General features: G+C 43.9%; 1 protein-coding gene across 1 annotated transcript in view; it reads right to left on the bottom strand.

The window, feature by feature from the left end:
• Positions 1-758: 758 nt before the first annotated feature.
• LOC141091560 (uncharacterized) overlaps positions 759-16,795 on the bottom strand; it is a 34,141-nt gene continuing 18,104 nt past the window's right edge. The window contains exons 2-5 of the mRNA XM_073577226.1: positions 16,318-16,650; positions 15,964-16,227; positions 15,011-15,090; positions 759-1,151 (exon numbers count right to left, since the gene is read on the bottom strand). Coding sequence (XP_073433327.1) covers positions 1,098-1,151; positions 15,011-15,090; positions 15,964-16,227; positions 16,318-16,567 — 648 coding nt within the window. The 5' untranslated portion in view covers positions 16,568-16,650 and the 3' untranslated portion in view covers positions 759-1,097. The remainder of the gene's footprint in view (positions 1,152-15,010; positions 15,091-15,963; positions 16,228-16,317; positions 16,651-16,795) is intronic.

Raw genomic sequence — 16,795 nt, 5'->3', positions numbered from 1 at the left:
AAGATATATTTATGTATTTCAATCTTTTTTAGATTTGTTATTGGGGCATCCAGGAAAGTCTGATCTACAAAATGATAAAATTATTTAACCCAAACAATAAACACCATGAAGCAAAAATAAAATAGAATTTCTGTTTTTGCCGGCGCATGCGCCGAGCGCACAAAAATGCAACAGAGTGCGTTTGGCGCACGTCGGCGCAGCGCAAAAAGGGTGCATGCGCAGGCAAAACCATACCAGCGCACGGCCAGCGTACCCAACGCTAAATATAGGGTACACTGGTCGCATGCAGCATCATGCGCCCAGAGGAGGAGCTGACCGGAGGGGGCATGGCCGGGGGTGGAGCTTAGCGGCGGCCCTGCGCTGCGCTTGGTAACGCTAGTGTGAAACTAGCCTTAATCAAAGGAAAAACTAAAACATATGGATGATGGATCACTATGAAAGGTGAAATAAACTATTTAAAAAAAATCAGATTTTTTCCCACCAGTCCTAATAATAAAATATATGCATCAATATACCCAAGTTTGGTATCGCCGCACTCACACTAAGGGCTCATACTCACTTACGAGAATCGTGCGAGCCTCTCGCATGAAAACCTGGCACTGCCGCCGGCACTGGGAATGGAGCGTGCAGCTGCTCAGAAATACATGTAGCCGCACACTCCGGTCCGAGTGCCGGCGGCAGTGCCAGGTTTTCATGTGAGAGACTCGCACGATTCTCGCAAGTGAATATGAGCCCTAATGTGGAGAATCGTTACCAGGTCACATCTACTACATTATCAAAGCTGAAGAAAAAAATGCAATGCGCAGTGATAGAAGTGCATTTCTGTCATGTTTCCCTGCACTTGGACTTTATTTCTGTTTTCAATACATTATATAGTAAAGGGAATGATGTCATTTAAAGATAAAACTCGTCCCGCAAAAAAACTAAGGCTCATACGGCGGTCAACAGAAAAATAGCAAAATTATGGCTCTTAGACGAACGGGAGGACAACACAAAAATGCAAAAACAAATTTGGCTGCGATGGGAAGGGGTTATGGAATAAGCCAAAACAAGGAAGAACTTGCTATGAACTGAAGGTTGTAGTTTTTTTCACACCTCTAGATTTTTTGGAAGCAGAACATCTCCAGAGAGGAGCAGCCGGACAGTAGAACCTAAAGAGAAGAGGAGAAGAGCCATCAGCACAGAGCACAGTACAGAGACAGATCCTGACAAGACAGTATGGCTGACATCAGTGCTGAGCACCCGCCGGCTCCTCCTCGGCCTCCACATCATATTAGAAGACTACCAGGCACTGGCTGCCATGTTGTACTGGTAAGGACTGGTAATCTATCAGGCAACTCAGGTAATCACTGCCCCCCAGGCAGGGCCGGACTGGCCATCTGGCAAATGCCAGAAGGGCCTGTCTTGTTGTGGGCTGCCTTGTCTGCTACGTTGTTAACAGAATCGGTGTTCTCAAGACACCCATACTGTTAAGAGTTGTGACGGAGCACAAAGTCGCTGACTCAGTCACTTGCGTTCCTCCATCCAGGGTAATATTAGTAGTAATATATTCCATCTGGTGCTTAGGGATGGGGACAGCATGAACCTGTGTGATTTCAAATGCCAGGGCTGAATTTCAGCCCCAGTCCGTACCTGCCCCCAGGTAATAGTTATGGGGTGCCCCAATGAGATCGTAAGATTAGGGTTTCTGGTCTAGCTTATGAATTTTGAAGATGATTTAAGTGAATTAGAGTTGAATATACTCAAGGACGATTTATGGTCCGGGCTGCTCAAGCTCCGGCGGTGCCCGGTCACCGGACATCACGTGATGGGGTCATGGGATGGGTAATATCAGGATACAATTCATCAGTAAGAAGAAAGGAGCCTGGAATAGGCATCAGATGCCTCAGTTATGTTATCTGAGCCCTCGGAGCAGCAGAAGGGACGAGCTTTATCTTTAGTTACACAATATCTTAGACTCGTCCACAGGGAAGAATCAGCACAAAATGGCTCCTCTGAGACTGTCACATTGTCGGTCTCCAGTTCTGGATGGGCCATAAATGGCAGCCTGGAGGCAGCACAAGATTCTGTCTCTACTGCACTGAATAGCACATCAACATTGCAAGTTGTACAATATTCACCGTGCAATATTTTCAAAGTGCATTGCAGTTTAACAGGAGAGTTCAGCCGGGCATTAGACAGGTAATCCATGCAAGATACACAAACAAACATGCTTTTTGTTCAGTTGTACTACATTATTTATTTTCCACATCTTTGTTTCAACTTTGTTCTAGCTGCTGCTCTCTTTCACATTTACCGCCCTTGAACACATTGTGCGCCCTCTCTCCACATAAGTCCCTCTCCTATCCTCTCCCATGTACAATGCTCAGGCTCGACTGACATTTCTCAATTACTACAAACCATCCACTACCACCCGTCCTCCTTCCACTAGTATTTATATCTCTCTTCTTGCTGCATATAGAAACCCTACTAATCTAATTAATATTCAGTGCTCAGCTTTTCCTGTCTCTTTTAATTGTGCCCTCTAGAATACCAGGTCAGTGTACAACAAACTCTTAGTAACATATATGGTGTTACTAAGAGGTTGTGAACCAGAAGCCCTGCATTCCCTGTGTGTACACTGCCACATGCAGATTATTTCTTCTGCACTGGTGGACCACACGGCCAATCCCTGATTGTAGGCTGGCTGTTTCATTTGGTATTTATGCACCTGTGCAGCTGCCATTTTACTTGGGTCCGCTGCACCCTGTATTAGTGCAGATGCATTTAGGCCTGTCTGGTTTGTATCTGAATTTTTTTGGAGGATTTTTTCCTCTTTTTGAGGTTTTCAGTGTACAACAAACTCCCATACATTCACGATTTCTTCTTTTCTAATTTCCTTAACCTTCTGGCTCTCACTGAAACCTGGATCCAGCAGTCGAACACCTTCATCACTGCTGCTATTTCGTATGGTCGTACTGCCAGACCTGAAAGCAGACAAGATGGAGGTCTTGGTCTGCTCCTTTCATCACAATGTGCTTTCCAGGTTATACCCCCGATACTCTCAGTTATGTTTCGCTCCTTTGAAGTCCACACTGTATGACTCTTCAAACCATTCTCCCTGTTGTCACTACTTACTTAACTAAAATATTTAACCTCTCTCCCCCGATATCTTTCCCTTTTCATTCAAACTCACCATCATATCCCCTTTATTTAAAAAATAACCCTTCGACCAGAACGGTGCTGCTAACTACAGATCTGTTGCAATCTCCTCTTCTTTTTTAAACTCCTGAAACGTTTGATCCATTCTCGGCTAATCCACCATTTTTCAGATCACTCCCTTCTTGACCCTTTTACACTGAAACTGCCCTCACTAAAGTCTCTAATGATCTACTAACAGTGAGATGTAATGGTCCCTACTAACTTCTGATTCTCCTGGATCTCTCTGCAACATTCAACACTGTGGATGGATCACCAGCTCCTCCTCATTATGGCCGGTGCCCGGGTCCTACTTGTACATATACAGATACTGGCTGGTGACCGGGTCCTACATGTACATACACAGATACTGGCCGGTGACTGGATCATACATGTACATATAAAGATACTGGCCGGTGACCGGGTCATACATGTACATTTACAGATACTAGCCGGTGACTGGGTCCTACATGTACATATACAGATACTGGCCGGTGACTGGGTCATACATGTACATACACAGATACTGGCCGGTGACCGGGTCCTACATGTACATACACAGATACTGGCCGGTGACTGGGTCATACATGTACATACACAGATACTGGCCGGTGACCGGATCATACATGTACATATAAAGATACTGGCCGGTGACCGGGTCATGCATGTACATATACAGATACTGGCCGGTGACCGGGTCCTACATGTACATATACAGATACTGGCCGGTGACCGGGTCCTACATGTACATATACAGATACTGGCCGGTGATCGGGTCATGCATGTACATATACAGATACTGGCCGGTGACCGGGTCATACATGTACATATACAGATACTGGCCGGTGATCGGGTCATGCATGTACATATACAGATACTGGCCGGTGACTGGGTCATGCATGTACATATACAGATACTGGCCAGTGACCGGGTCATACATATACATATAATGGCCGGTGATTGGGTCCTACATGTGCATATACAGATACTGGCCGGTGACCGGGTCCTACATGTGCATATACAGATACTGGCCGGTGACCGGGTCATTCATGTACATATACTGGCTGGTGACCGGGTCATACATGTACATATACAGATACTGGCTGGTGACCGGGTCATACATGTACATATACAGATACCGGCTGGTGACTGGATCATACATGTACATATACAGATACTGGCTGGTGACCGGGTCATACATGTACATATACAGATACTGGCCGGTGACCGGGTCATACATGTACATATACAGATACTGGCCGGTGACCGGATCATACATGTACATATACAGATACTGGCCGGTGACCGGATCATACATGTACATATACAGATACTGGCCGGTGACCGGATCATACATGTACATATACAGATACTGGCCGGTGACCGGATCATACATGTACATATACAGATACTGGCCGGATCATACATGTACATATACAGATACCGGCTGGTGACTGGATCATACATGTACATATACAGATACTGGCTGGTGACCGGGTCATACATGTACATATACAGATACTGGCCGGTGACCGGGTCATACATGTATATATACAGATACTGGCCGGTGACCGGATCATACATGTACATATACAAATACTGGCCGGTGACCGGATCATACATGTACATATACAGATACTGGCCGGTGACCGGATCATACATGTACATATACAGATACTGGCCGGTGACCGGATCATACATGTACATATACAGATACTGGCCGGTGACCGGATCATACATGTACATATACAGATACTGGCCGGATCATACATGTACATATACAGATACTGGCCGGTGACCGGATCATACATGTACATATACTGGCCGGATCATACATGTACATATACAGATACTGGCCGGTGACCGGATCATACATGTACATATACAGATACTGGCCGGTGACCGGATCATACATGTACATTTACAGATCCTGATTCTTCCCATAGTCCTAAATTTATGAAGGCTGAATACACTTCAGAATACTAGACACAAGAATAATCTATTATGGAAGGTGCTATAACGATAAGTGAGGAAAACCAGAAGAATGAGGGTAAAAATATATCTTTATTAGTTACAAAAAAATTAGAACATGTTAAAAAGGCAGGGCAAAGGAATGGCCTCCAATAGAGGGGTGGAGAGCAGCAGATAAATAGTAGAAACGCATGCACTGTGAGCCAGTAGGATTTGAAAAAATATATATAGCCAAAAAGGCGAATCTCCAATGAAAAGGCCCCACACAATCAGGTGCTCAGCTATTTCCCATGAAGATATATCCCAAAAAGAAGGCCTACTGAATGATGGCACTTCAAAACTCCAATTCATCAAACTAGACAAAGAAGTTCAGCCATAAAAGTTACAACTTTATTGAAACAGTAGTGTACAAACATTAAAATGCATATTAAAAGGAGATGCCAATCCATTCACCGAACAAGGAAATATGCCACTATATACAGTGGGGCAAAAAAGTATTTAGTCAGTCAGCAATAGTGCAAGTTCCACCACTTAAAAAGATGAGAGGCGTCTGTAATTTACATCATAGGTAGACCTCAACTATGGGAGACAAACTGAGAAAAAAAAATCCAGAAAATCACATTGTCTGTTTTTTTTTTCATTTTATTTGCATATTATGGTGGAAAATAAGTATTTGGTCAGAAACAAGCAATCAAGATTTCTGGCTCTCACAGACCTGTAACTTCTTCTTTAAGAGTCTCCTCTTTCCTCCACTCATTACCTGTAGTAATGGCACCTGTTTAAACTTGTTATCAGTATAAAAAGACACCTGTGCACACCCTCAAACAGTCTGACTCCAAACTCCACTATGGTGAAGACCAAAGAGCTGTCAAAGGACACCAGAAACAAAATTGTAGCCCTGCACCAGGCTGGGAAGACTGAATCTGCAATAGCCAACCAGCTTGGAGTGAAGAAATCAACTGTGGGAGCAATAATTAGAAAATGGAAGACATACAAGACCACTGATAATCTCCCTCGATCTGGTGCTCCACGCAAAATCCCACCCCGTGGGGTCAGAATGATCACAAGAACGGTGAGCAAAAATCCCAGAACCACGCGGGGGGACCTAGTGAATGAACTGCAGAGAGCTGGGACCAATGTAACAAGGCCTACCATAAGTAACACACTACGCCACCATGGACTCAGATCCTGCAGTGCCAGACGTGTCCCACTGCTTAAGCCTGTACATGTCCGGGCCCGTCTGAAGTTTGCTAGAGAGCATTTGGATGATCCAGAGGAGTTTTGGGAGAATGTCCTATGGTCTGATGAAACCAAACTGGAACTGTTTGGTAGAAACACAACTTGTCGTGTTTGGAGGAAAAAGAATACTGAGTTGCATCCATCAAACACCATACCTACTGTAAAGCATGGTGGTGGAAACATCATGCTTTGGGGCTGTTTCTCTGCAAAGGGGCCAGGACGACTGATCCGGGTACATGAAAGAATGAATGGGGCCATGTATCGTGAGATTTTGAGTGCAAACCTCCTTCCATCAGCAAGGGCATTGAAGATGAAACGTGGCTGGGTCTTTCAACATGACAATGATCCAAAGCACACCGCCAGGGCAACGAAGGAGTGGCTTCGTAAGAAGCATTTCAAGGTCCTGGAGTGGCCTAGCCAGTCTCCAGATCTCAACCCTATAGAAAACCTTTGGAGGGAGTTGAAAGTCCGTGTTGCCAAGCGAAAAGCCAAAAACATCACTGCTCTAGAGGAGATCTGCATGGAGGAATGGGCCAACATACCAACAACAGTGTGTGGCAACCTTGTGAAGACTTACAGAAAACGTTTGACCTCTGTCATTGCCAACAAAGGATATATCACAAAGTATTGAGATGAAATTTTGTTTCTGACCAAATACTTATTTTCCACCATAATATGCAAATAAAATGAAACAAAAACAGACAATGTGATTTTCTGGATTTTTTTTTCTCAGTTTGTCTCCCATAGTTGAGGTCTACCTATGATGTAAATTACAGACGCCTCTCATCTTTTTAAGTGGTGGAACTTGCACTATTGCTGACTGACTAAATACTTTTTTGCCCCACTGTATCCTATATAAGGAAATGTACCCAACAGAGAGATCAAAAATACAAATGCCTTGATGGTGGTTGCTCAATCAGCATTCCCTGCAGGATACATTATGTGTCCTCAGTGCACAATACTCAAACAGAAATTATAATAATAGTAATATGTACTATGTACTTAGCACTGACTATGTGACTGTCCAAAAAAATGAAATCATTGCCCAAACCATATATAGCTATTTTAACATCTATCAAGTGCTGGTCAGTATGGGAACAATTAAACCACAAAGTTGGCAAGGTGCATAGTATGCAAATTCATATAAACACCAATCACACAGGCGTTCCCAGATGTCAGAGAGCAGCCATTTCATGCAGTGATGATCAATAAATCAATCTAGTGCCAACAATAGCTGACCATAATATAAGGGTTGGGCATGTAGTAAAACAGTCACCATATAATCCCCAAACTTATAAGCAAAGTGCATGGGAGTGCAATTACATTGAGGAAACATACAATGGTGTTATCAGCGTACAAGGTTGTACATTTCCTTATATAGGATATATAGTGGCATGTTTCCTTGTTCGGTGAATGGATTGGCATCTCCTTTTAATATGCATTTTAATTAGGGATGGGCGAGTCTACTCGCTAGGACTCGTTACTCGGCGAATAGTAAGGGACTCGCTGGACTCGTTACTCGGCGAGTCTCCCAGTGATTACTCGCACAGTAACGAGTCCAATGCAAGTCAATGGCAATCCTAGTTGTGTCAGAGTTTTTTTTTCTCACTCGCTAGACTCGCTATATCACATCGCTGTCAACAGCGAGTCTGAGCGAGTCTACGATTCCGAGTCCTGTATACTGGATTCGGGACTCGCTTATACAGAATCTGTTATGTTCCTACAAGTTTCCAAGACAGCCTATGTCAACACACAGCGATTGTGAGCGAGTCTGAGCGAGTCTACGAATCCCGAGTCCTGTATACTGGATTCGGGACTCGCAAATATAGAATCTGTTATGTTCCTACAAAGCTTCCGAGACAGCCTAGCGTGTTAGGTCAGAAAACTTTTTTAGATGGACAAGCATGTTAGCCAATCATATTCAGTAATATTGGTTGTGGCAGGACTATGATTGGCTTCTGTCCATCGTGATGCCTATGTCATGTATGAGAGGCGAGGCTGTATATAAGCCTTTTCCACCGCCATTTCCTCTACATTCCTGAGAGATCTGAGATAGAGCAGGGTGAGGTAGATGCTTGAGCAGATCATAGGGATTGTCAGTTAGTGTAGGGAAACTTCAAGATTCCTTATATTAAACCCAACAGCTCTTCTGAGAGCTACCAGGAGGACAGAGGAGTACTGTGTAGACTGTAGGCAGGCAGGGAGGATCAAGCCTTACAGTGCAGTGCACAGTGCAGGGACTAGTGTGCAGCTTTACTGCTAGGTGTCAGCACACACACTTACCCCGCCAGCAAGTGACGCCTACAGCACCACCTAACTCCATCTCGGTGACTGTGCATTTGTCAACAATGTCACAAAACCCACAATTTCCCAAAAAAGAGGTTGCAAAGGGACGAGGTCGTGGCCGTAGCAGTGCAGGGAACATCACTTGAGCGATCTCCCTCCAGGCTGTAGTCCGCTGGATGTTATGCCCATAGGCAGGGTCAGTGGGGAGCCAAAGCAGGGGCCGAGCCTCCACCAGATCAATCAACTGCAGCGTGTTGACAGTGACACGGGCCGTGATTGCTCTGTATTGCTCTGTGTGTGCGTATGTCAACTCGACTCGGATTATTTCCTGTTTGCTCAAAGCATGGTGTGTGCTAGAGAAAATCGCTTTCCTCGCCTCATCGGCGCTAAATAAGACAAACAAATGCGAGTTTGGACTCGGACACAGCAGCAACAAACTGTTGCGAGTGGGGTTTACAAATCGCCAATGCAAGCGCTTTCCGAGACACATCTGCGATTTGTAAATCGCACATTACTCGCTAAGACTCGCTTCCCCATTCATTAACATTGGACTCGCTAGACTCACAACGAGTAGCGAGTCCCGGGCTCGGACTCGCTAGAGTCAAGCGATTCCGAGTAATTTAGGACTCGCCCATCACTAATTTTAATGTTTGTACACTACTGTTTCAATAAAGTTGTAACTTTTATGGCTGAACTTCTTTGTCTAGTTTGATGAATTTCCCATGAAGATTGAAAAAATAATAAGTAACATAAAACCCAGCGGGCTCCAGGGTGTTCCCTAAAGGAGCTGCAAGTGCAGAGTCAAAGAAATCTCAGTGGAGAAAACTGAGCCCAGTAAGTAGGATGCACAATATGGGGATACATCCGTGTGTCATAGGACTATATGTTCAATCCATATCTAGCAAGCCAAAGGAGCAGCAAACACCCATGTATTGGTATATAAAGTTATATTACCTGTTAGGTGTGAAGTGTTGCTATGGAACAGTGCGGCTAGGAGAGAGCGGCTTTCCAGCCCTGCGCCCAGTTAGGCCTGTTTCACACTTCCGTTTGTCTCCATCAGTCAAAATCCGCCGTTTTGCAAAAAAAAAACGGAGCCGCCATTTTTCTTTGCAGATCCGTTTTTTTCCCCATAGACTTGCATTACCGGCGGATCTTGACGGATGGCCATCCGTTGGATCCGTTTTTTTGCGGATCCGCCAAGATTTTGGCGTCTGCTGACAAGACTGGACGGACAATGCAACGGTCCGGTGGCACACATTGATGTCCGTACGCAGGAGGATCCGTTTTCCGCCATTTTGCCGGATTACAACTGACAGAATAAACTGATGTGTGAAACAGGCCTAACCAGGTCAAACATAGAATCCTAAAATGGTAGAGTTGGAAGGGACCTCTAGAGTCATCGTGTGCAACCCAATGCTCAATGCAGGACTCACTAAACCATCTCAGACAGAGGTCTGTCCAGCCTCTGTTTGGAAACTTCCATTGAATGAGAACTCACGTCATTTTGTTACAGCCTGTTCCAATCATTGATCACCTTCACTGTCAAAAAGTTTTTTCTAAAATCTAATCTGTATCTTGTCCCTTTCAGTTTCATTCCATTGCTCTTCCTGTTTCCATGTACAAATGAGAATAAAGTTGATCCTTCTACAATGTGACAGCCCTTCAGATATTTGTTGACAGCTATTAAGTCTCCTCTTAGCCTTCTTTTTTGCAGCTAAACTTTCCCAGATCCTTTAACCGTTCCTCGTAGGACATACTTTGCAGTCCACTCATGATCCTGGTAGCTCTTCTCTGAACTTGCTCCAGTTTTTCTATGTCTTTTTTAAAATGTGGTGGCCAGAACTGGACCCAGTATTTCAGATGAGGCCTGACCAAGGAGGAGTAGAGGGGGATAATTACTTCACGTGATCTAGACTCTAGACTTCTCTTTATACATCATACAAATGTGTTTGCCTTTTTTTGCTGCTGCATCACACTGTTGACTCCTGTGAAGTCTGTAATCTATTAGTATACCCAAGTCTTTTTCACACAAGCTGTGGCTTAGTTCTGTTCCTCCCATTCTATAGATGTAATTTTCATTTTTTTTCTTCCAGATGTAGAATCTTGCATTTCTTTCTATTAAATACCATTCTGCACTGCTACTGGCTTGTGACTGTGTAAGGGGGTAAGATATAATGTCTTTCATGCTTCCCTTTCCTCTGATTGTCTTCCGGTTTCTGATGTTTACAGATGTGTTTTATGATAATTGCCTGCGGTACTGCTACATGTATAACTATGTATTACTGCTCATTGTTTATGGTATTGCCACTGGAATGTGTTACCATTATATAAAAAATGGTAAAATATTGCTTTGTATTCCTGTATTATAGTATTGTATATATATTATGTGTTCTTTGTATATGTACAGTCAGGGAAAGTTAGGGTATCCTTCTTGGGACATTAGAGGAGGGCACTTTTAGTACATAGTCTCCCCATAAATCGGGTAGATGTAATTATGTTGTGGGCCACAAGATGGGGGCATACTAGTTGGGCCTGATAGGATGTTCATAGAGGGTTAATTGTAGGAGGGGCTGCTGAGAGTTAAAGTTAGTGATGAAAAATGGTTTAGTCCTGGACAGCTCGGCAGCCACATAACGTTAAGTCGTTATAGACCACGATATCCACTGCCACTGTATTTCTTAGCATTGGGTCAGAACAGGAAAAGGAAGATGTGGCATCTTACCGCCTGGGCCAATGCTTTTAGGGCAGAAGTTGTCTGGACTAAGGAGATGAAAGGAGTTGGAACTTCGACAATATCGGTACAGATTCGGCTGGATGCTTTGTCAGGGGCTACCAAACGTAGTGATTGATGAATTCGTGTCTGGGGCGAAACAGGCTGAAGAAAATGTCATTATAGTGAGGTCAAGCCAGGAAGGAACTGGGAAGAAGTCTAGTACGGTCAGGTCTGGGCGTGTACTGCACAGAAGTGACAACAAGCAAGGGAAAGATGAGGAAGCAAGCAAATGTTATATAACAACTGTGGATGTAACATGCTGAATCCTAAGTAAAGAAAGTGTTAAAGTTGTCTCGGACTGTGTCTCCATTGATGGGGGTTGCCTAGAAGAGGGACCGTTATGGCCTGGGAAGTGCCCAGGTGAAGCTGGATCTGGAGATGCAGGTATGCCGAGGAGAAGAGTATTGTTTCATGTAAGGGAAGGACTGGACACAGCTGCCACCAGAATAAAGGTCACAACAACGGCCCTGTCCTTCCCTTACACTCGAATAATATATGTACATATATACCGACTGGTGATCTGGCCATACATTGGGGAAAAAAGTATTTAGTCAGCCACCAATTGTGCAAGTTCTATCACTTATAAAGATAGAACCTGTAATTGACATCATAGGAGTAACTCTCGACTCTGCCCTGTCTTTCAAACCACACGTTCAATCTCTTGCCACCTCCTGTCGCCTCCAACTCAAAAATATTTCCAGAATCCGTCCCTTCCTCAGTCCTCAGTCTACTAAAATTCATGTACATGCCCTCATTATCTCCCGCCTTGACTACTGCAACACTCTCCTCTGTGGCCTCCCTGCTAACTCTCTTTGATTCGGTATTTTGTCAAGCAGCGCACTAAAGTCCATGAATTAGTTCCATAAAAAGTCTGACTGTCCTCTGGAATGCCATGCCTCAACACGTCCGATTATCCACCACCATCGGATCCTTCAAACGGAACCTGAAAACCCATCTTTTCAGGAAAGCTTACAGCCTGCAATGACCTTTCTGCCGCCTCACCACCACCTGAGCTGCCGCCTCATCACCACCAGAGCTGCTGCACTCTCCGACCTTCTGTCTCTTCTCCATTATCCCGTAGAATGTAAGTCCACAAGGACAGGGTCCTCTCCCCTCTGTACCAGTCTGTCCTTGTAAATTTGTTTACTGTTAATGATACCTATAACTTTTTATGTAACCCCCCTTCTCATGTACAGCACCATGGAATTAATGGCGCTATATAAATAACTAATAATAATAATAGGTAGACCACAACTATGAGAGACAAAATTAGAAAACAAATCCAGAAAATCACCTTGTCTGATTTGGTAAGATTTATTTTGCAAATTATGGTGGAAAATAAGTATTTGTTCATTAGCAAAAATTCTTCTCAATATTTTGTTATATCCTTTGTTGGCAATGACAGCGGTCAAACGTTTTCTGTAAGTCTTCACCAGGTTGGCACACGCTGTTGTTGGTATGTTGGCCCATTCCTCTATGCAGATCTCCTCTAGAGCAGTGATGTTTTGGGCCTGTCGCTGGGCAACACGGACTTTCAAATCCCTCCAAAGGTTTTCTATGGGGTTGAGATCTGGAGACTGGTTAGGCCACTCAAGGACCTTCATATGCTTCTTACGAAGCCACTCCTTTGTTGCCCTGGCAGTGTGATTGGGATCATTATCATGCAGAAAGACCCATCCACGTTTCATCTTCAATGCTCTTGCTGATGGTAGGAGGTTTGCACTCAAAATATCACGATACATGGCCCCATTCATTCTTTCATGTACATGGAACAGTCATACTGGTCCCTTTGCAGAGGAACAGCCCCAAAGCATGATGTTGCCACCCCTATGCTTCACAGTAGGTATGGTGTCCTTTGGATGCAACTCAGCATTCTGTCTCCTCCAAACACGACGAGTTTTGTTTCTACCAAACAGTTCTATTTTGGTTTCATCAGACCATATGACATTCTCCCAATACTCTTCTGAATAATCCAAATGCTCTCTAGCAAACTTCAGACGGGCCCGGACATGTAATGGCTTAAGCAGGGGGACACGTCTGGCACTGCAGGATCCGAGTCCCTGGCGGCATAGTGTGTTACTGATGGTAGCCTTTGTTACGGTGGTCCCAGCTCTATGCAGATAATTCACTAGGTCCCCCCGTGTGGTTCTGGGATTTTAGCTCACCGTTCTTGTGATCATTTTGACCCCACGGGGTGAGATCTTGCATGGAGCCCCAGATCGAGGGAGTTAATCAGTGGTCTTGTATGTCTTCCATTTTCTTATTATTGCTCCCACAGTTGATTTCATATCACCAAGCTGCTTGCCTATCGCAGATTCTGTCTTCCCAGCCTGGTGCAGGGCTACAATTTTGTTTCTGGTGTCCTTCAACAGCTCTTTGGTCTTCCCCATAGTGGAGTTTGGAGTGTGACTGTTTGAGGTTGCGGACAGGTGTCTTTTTTACTGATAACAAGGTCACACAGGAGCCATTATGTAATATATTATATTAGGTAATGAGTGGAGGACAGAGGAGCCTCTTAAAGAAGAAGTTACAGGTCTGTGAGAGTCAGAAATCTGGCATGTTTTCAGGTGACCAAATACTTGTTTTCCACCATAATTTGCAAAATAAATCTTGCCAAATCAGACAAGGTGATTTTCTGGATTTTTTTTTCTCATTTTGACTCTCATAGTTGTGGTCTACCTGTGATGTCAGTTACAGGCCGCTCTCATCTTTATAAGGGGGAGAACTTGCACAATTGGTGGCTGACTAAAGACTTTTTTTTCCCCACTGTACATATACAGATCCTGGCCGGTGACCGGATCATGCAGCTTATTTGAAATGCCTATTTATTATAATGTTGGCGGATCGTGCATTACAAGGACGTTTTGCCTATTTCCTCATAGATTGTAGCTTGGAGCAGCCGGACCCTCACTCCTCCCGTAAGTGATGAAGTATGTGTTACTTTGTGATGTCTTTATTGTCCCTGCTTATTGTGAATTATTGAGAGGTTTGTTGGCCCTATATAAATAAAATTAATATGATGATTATTATTATTATTATTATTATTATCATCAACATCATGAGGCGGCTTCACACGAAGGTTTACGCCCAAAAAATAGGATTCAAACAGCGCCCCACAGAGAGCCAATGTGTATAATGAGTCTGTAACTCCTTATAATGAATATTACGGGTTATATCAGTTCTGGGAATAAAGAGATTTCGCCATATTAGAAGCTGATGCCGCACAGATCGGTTTTGCTGCTGATGTCTAATGCGAGAGTCCAACCAATGTGACCCTGGACAGAAGAAAATGGTAAAGACACTGATCAAGGTCTTATGGTTCTCCATTATCTGTAATGATCCCGTCACACGACCTCCAGAACGACCCATGAACTATTACATATTATTAATAACATTTACTAATATTTGAGACTCTCACATCGGGGTCTGCAGTCGGGAAGGTCGGGGGTCTTAGTTTTAAAGATCTATTTCTATAAAGTGACGAGTGAGAAAGAAAAGAAAAATAAGTAAGCAAATGAAGGAAGACAAATTTCAAGAAGAGAAAAGAGGAAGATTTATACCTACCAGAGATAGGAGGAAAAGCAGCTTAACAGCAAAAACAGAGGCCATCGTAATCAGGTACATCTGCTGAGACGATCCTGAGACTAAAACAAGAGCAACACAAAGTATAGAAGAGATCAGAGTATGATGTGCACCCACGTTATATGTCAGATCAATTGCCCCAGTATTACCCCACGCCAATAATCTCCAGTACACGGGGTAAAGAAGAAGTGAGGTACATAATCCTTAAAGACGTCTCCATTGAGCACATGGATTTAATTATAACTTGGTGAGTGAGAAAGAGCTCACACTTCATTCTCCATTGAAGCAGGACCTTCTGTCATGAACATGTAGTTAGTAATTACCATGGGTGGATATGATGAGAACCTGCCAACAAGCCTAGGTTTCATATACTGAGAGGTGGAATAGCACATGGGATCCTCTGTTGAAAGCAATCAACGTCCTCTGTTCAAAGAAATTATCTCAAACTCGCTGGAGCCAGTGATCAGTGATGAATATTGAGGTTTCTATCGATCAATATTTATGAGAGATATATTTTTAGGATCGTAGCAAAGGGACAAACATAATGCATTCACTCACATCGCCATGAGGCCAGTAGAGGACATCCAACTTAATATTGGTCCGATGAATGAATCTATCCATTTCATGTTCCATCTCTATAGAAAGTTAAGATCGTGATAGGAAGCATGGTGACAATATCTCCCACCTGGGACCTCCAGAGGAAAAGATATCCTGAAAGTTGGGATATCGTAAACTTATAAATGACCTAGCAGATCCCACAACCAGCCCTCAAATGAGCTCACCAAGAGGAGATATGTGTGCGTAACCTTGATCTAATAAAAAAAAAAATCAGCATTTCGGTTTTAGTCATTTCTTAATCCTGGAAAGTAGAGCTTGCTGTGGTTCTGTCCATTACTCTAAGGAGTTTTCCTAAAAAGAGTACCCCCTTCGCTTACCTGTAATCTCCAGTTCATATTCCTGGGTCTCCTCACTGACTGGGTTTGTGATCCGGACACGCAGTCTCCTCCCGGCGTCATCTCTCTGGGCTCTCGGGATAATCACCGTCCTATTATCATCCATCAGCCAGTATCGGTCAGGGAGAAGCCCCCCGTCCACCTCCCAGGTCACAGCTGTCACCTGTCCATAGAACTGGACACTCACAGCGATGTCCTCACCCAGGCGGCTGCTGTTACTGGTGATGTTGGAGATGCGAACTGGATCTGGAAGTATCAGGAGAAGGTTGGTCACCGCCAATCTTGGACCGGTGAGGGGTGTAGGCCGCTAGCTCTGCAGTCAATATCATGTCTTACCCAGTACAGTGATTTCTGTAGAGAGCAGAAATGTCTTCTGACTCCTGTAAAATGTGACATTGTACACACAGGAGTCGCTCTTCCTGGCGTCTCTCAGGGTCCAGCATCCCCTGCTCGTGTCCAGGTGTAGTCGGGGCTCATTTTCCTTCTGGGTTATAAGTCGTTGACACCACAGAGTTATCAGGATCATGTTTTTACCTTCACATTCTCTGGACAACCTTATGTTACCATCAGCATGAGGACATTTCATGCCGCAGTCGGTGATGTCTGATCCTGTCCGCACATTGACTCCTCTTAATGAGAGTGGTAGTACAGCCAGGATAAGAAGGACACCTGTGTAGACACATGAGAAGAACAGTTAAAATATCAAAAATGTGGGGACCCTATGCTGTTTTTTAAAATTATTTATTTAAATAATTAAAAAATATGGCATGAGGGACCCTCTATTTTTGATAACCAGCCATTATAAAGTAATATA

The sequence above is a fragment of the Dendrobates tinctorius genome, unplaced genomic scaffold (genome assembly GCF_039654945.1).
Source record: "Dendrobates tinctorius isolate UK_male_01 unplaced genomic scaffold, ASM3965494v1 ptg000054l, whole genome shotgun sequence".
Taxonomy (NCBI): Eukaryota; Metazoa; Chordata; class Amphibia; order Anura; family Dendrobatidae; genus Dendrobates; species Dendrobates tinctorius.
The sequence above is the reverse complement of the archived record's forward strand: the minus strand, read 5'-3'. Positions and strand labels throughout refer to the sequence as shown.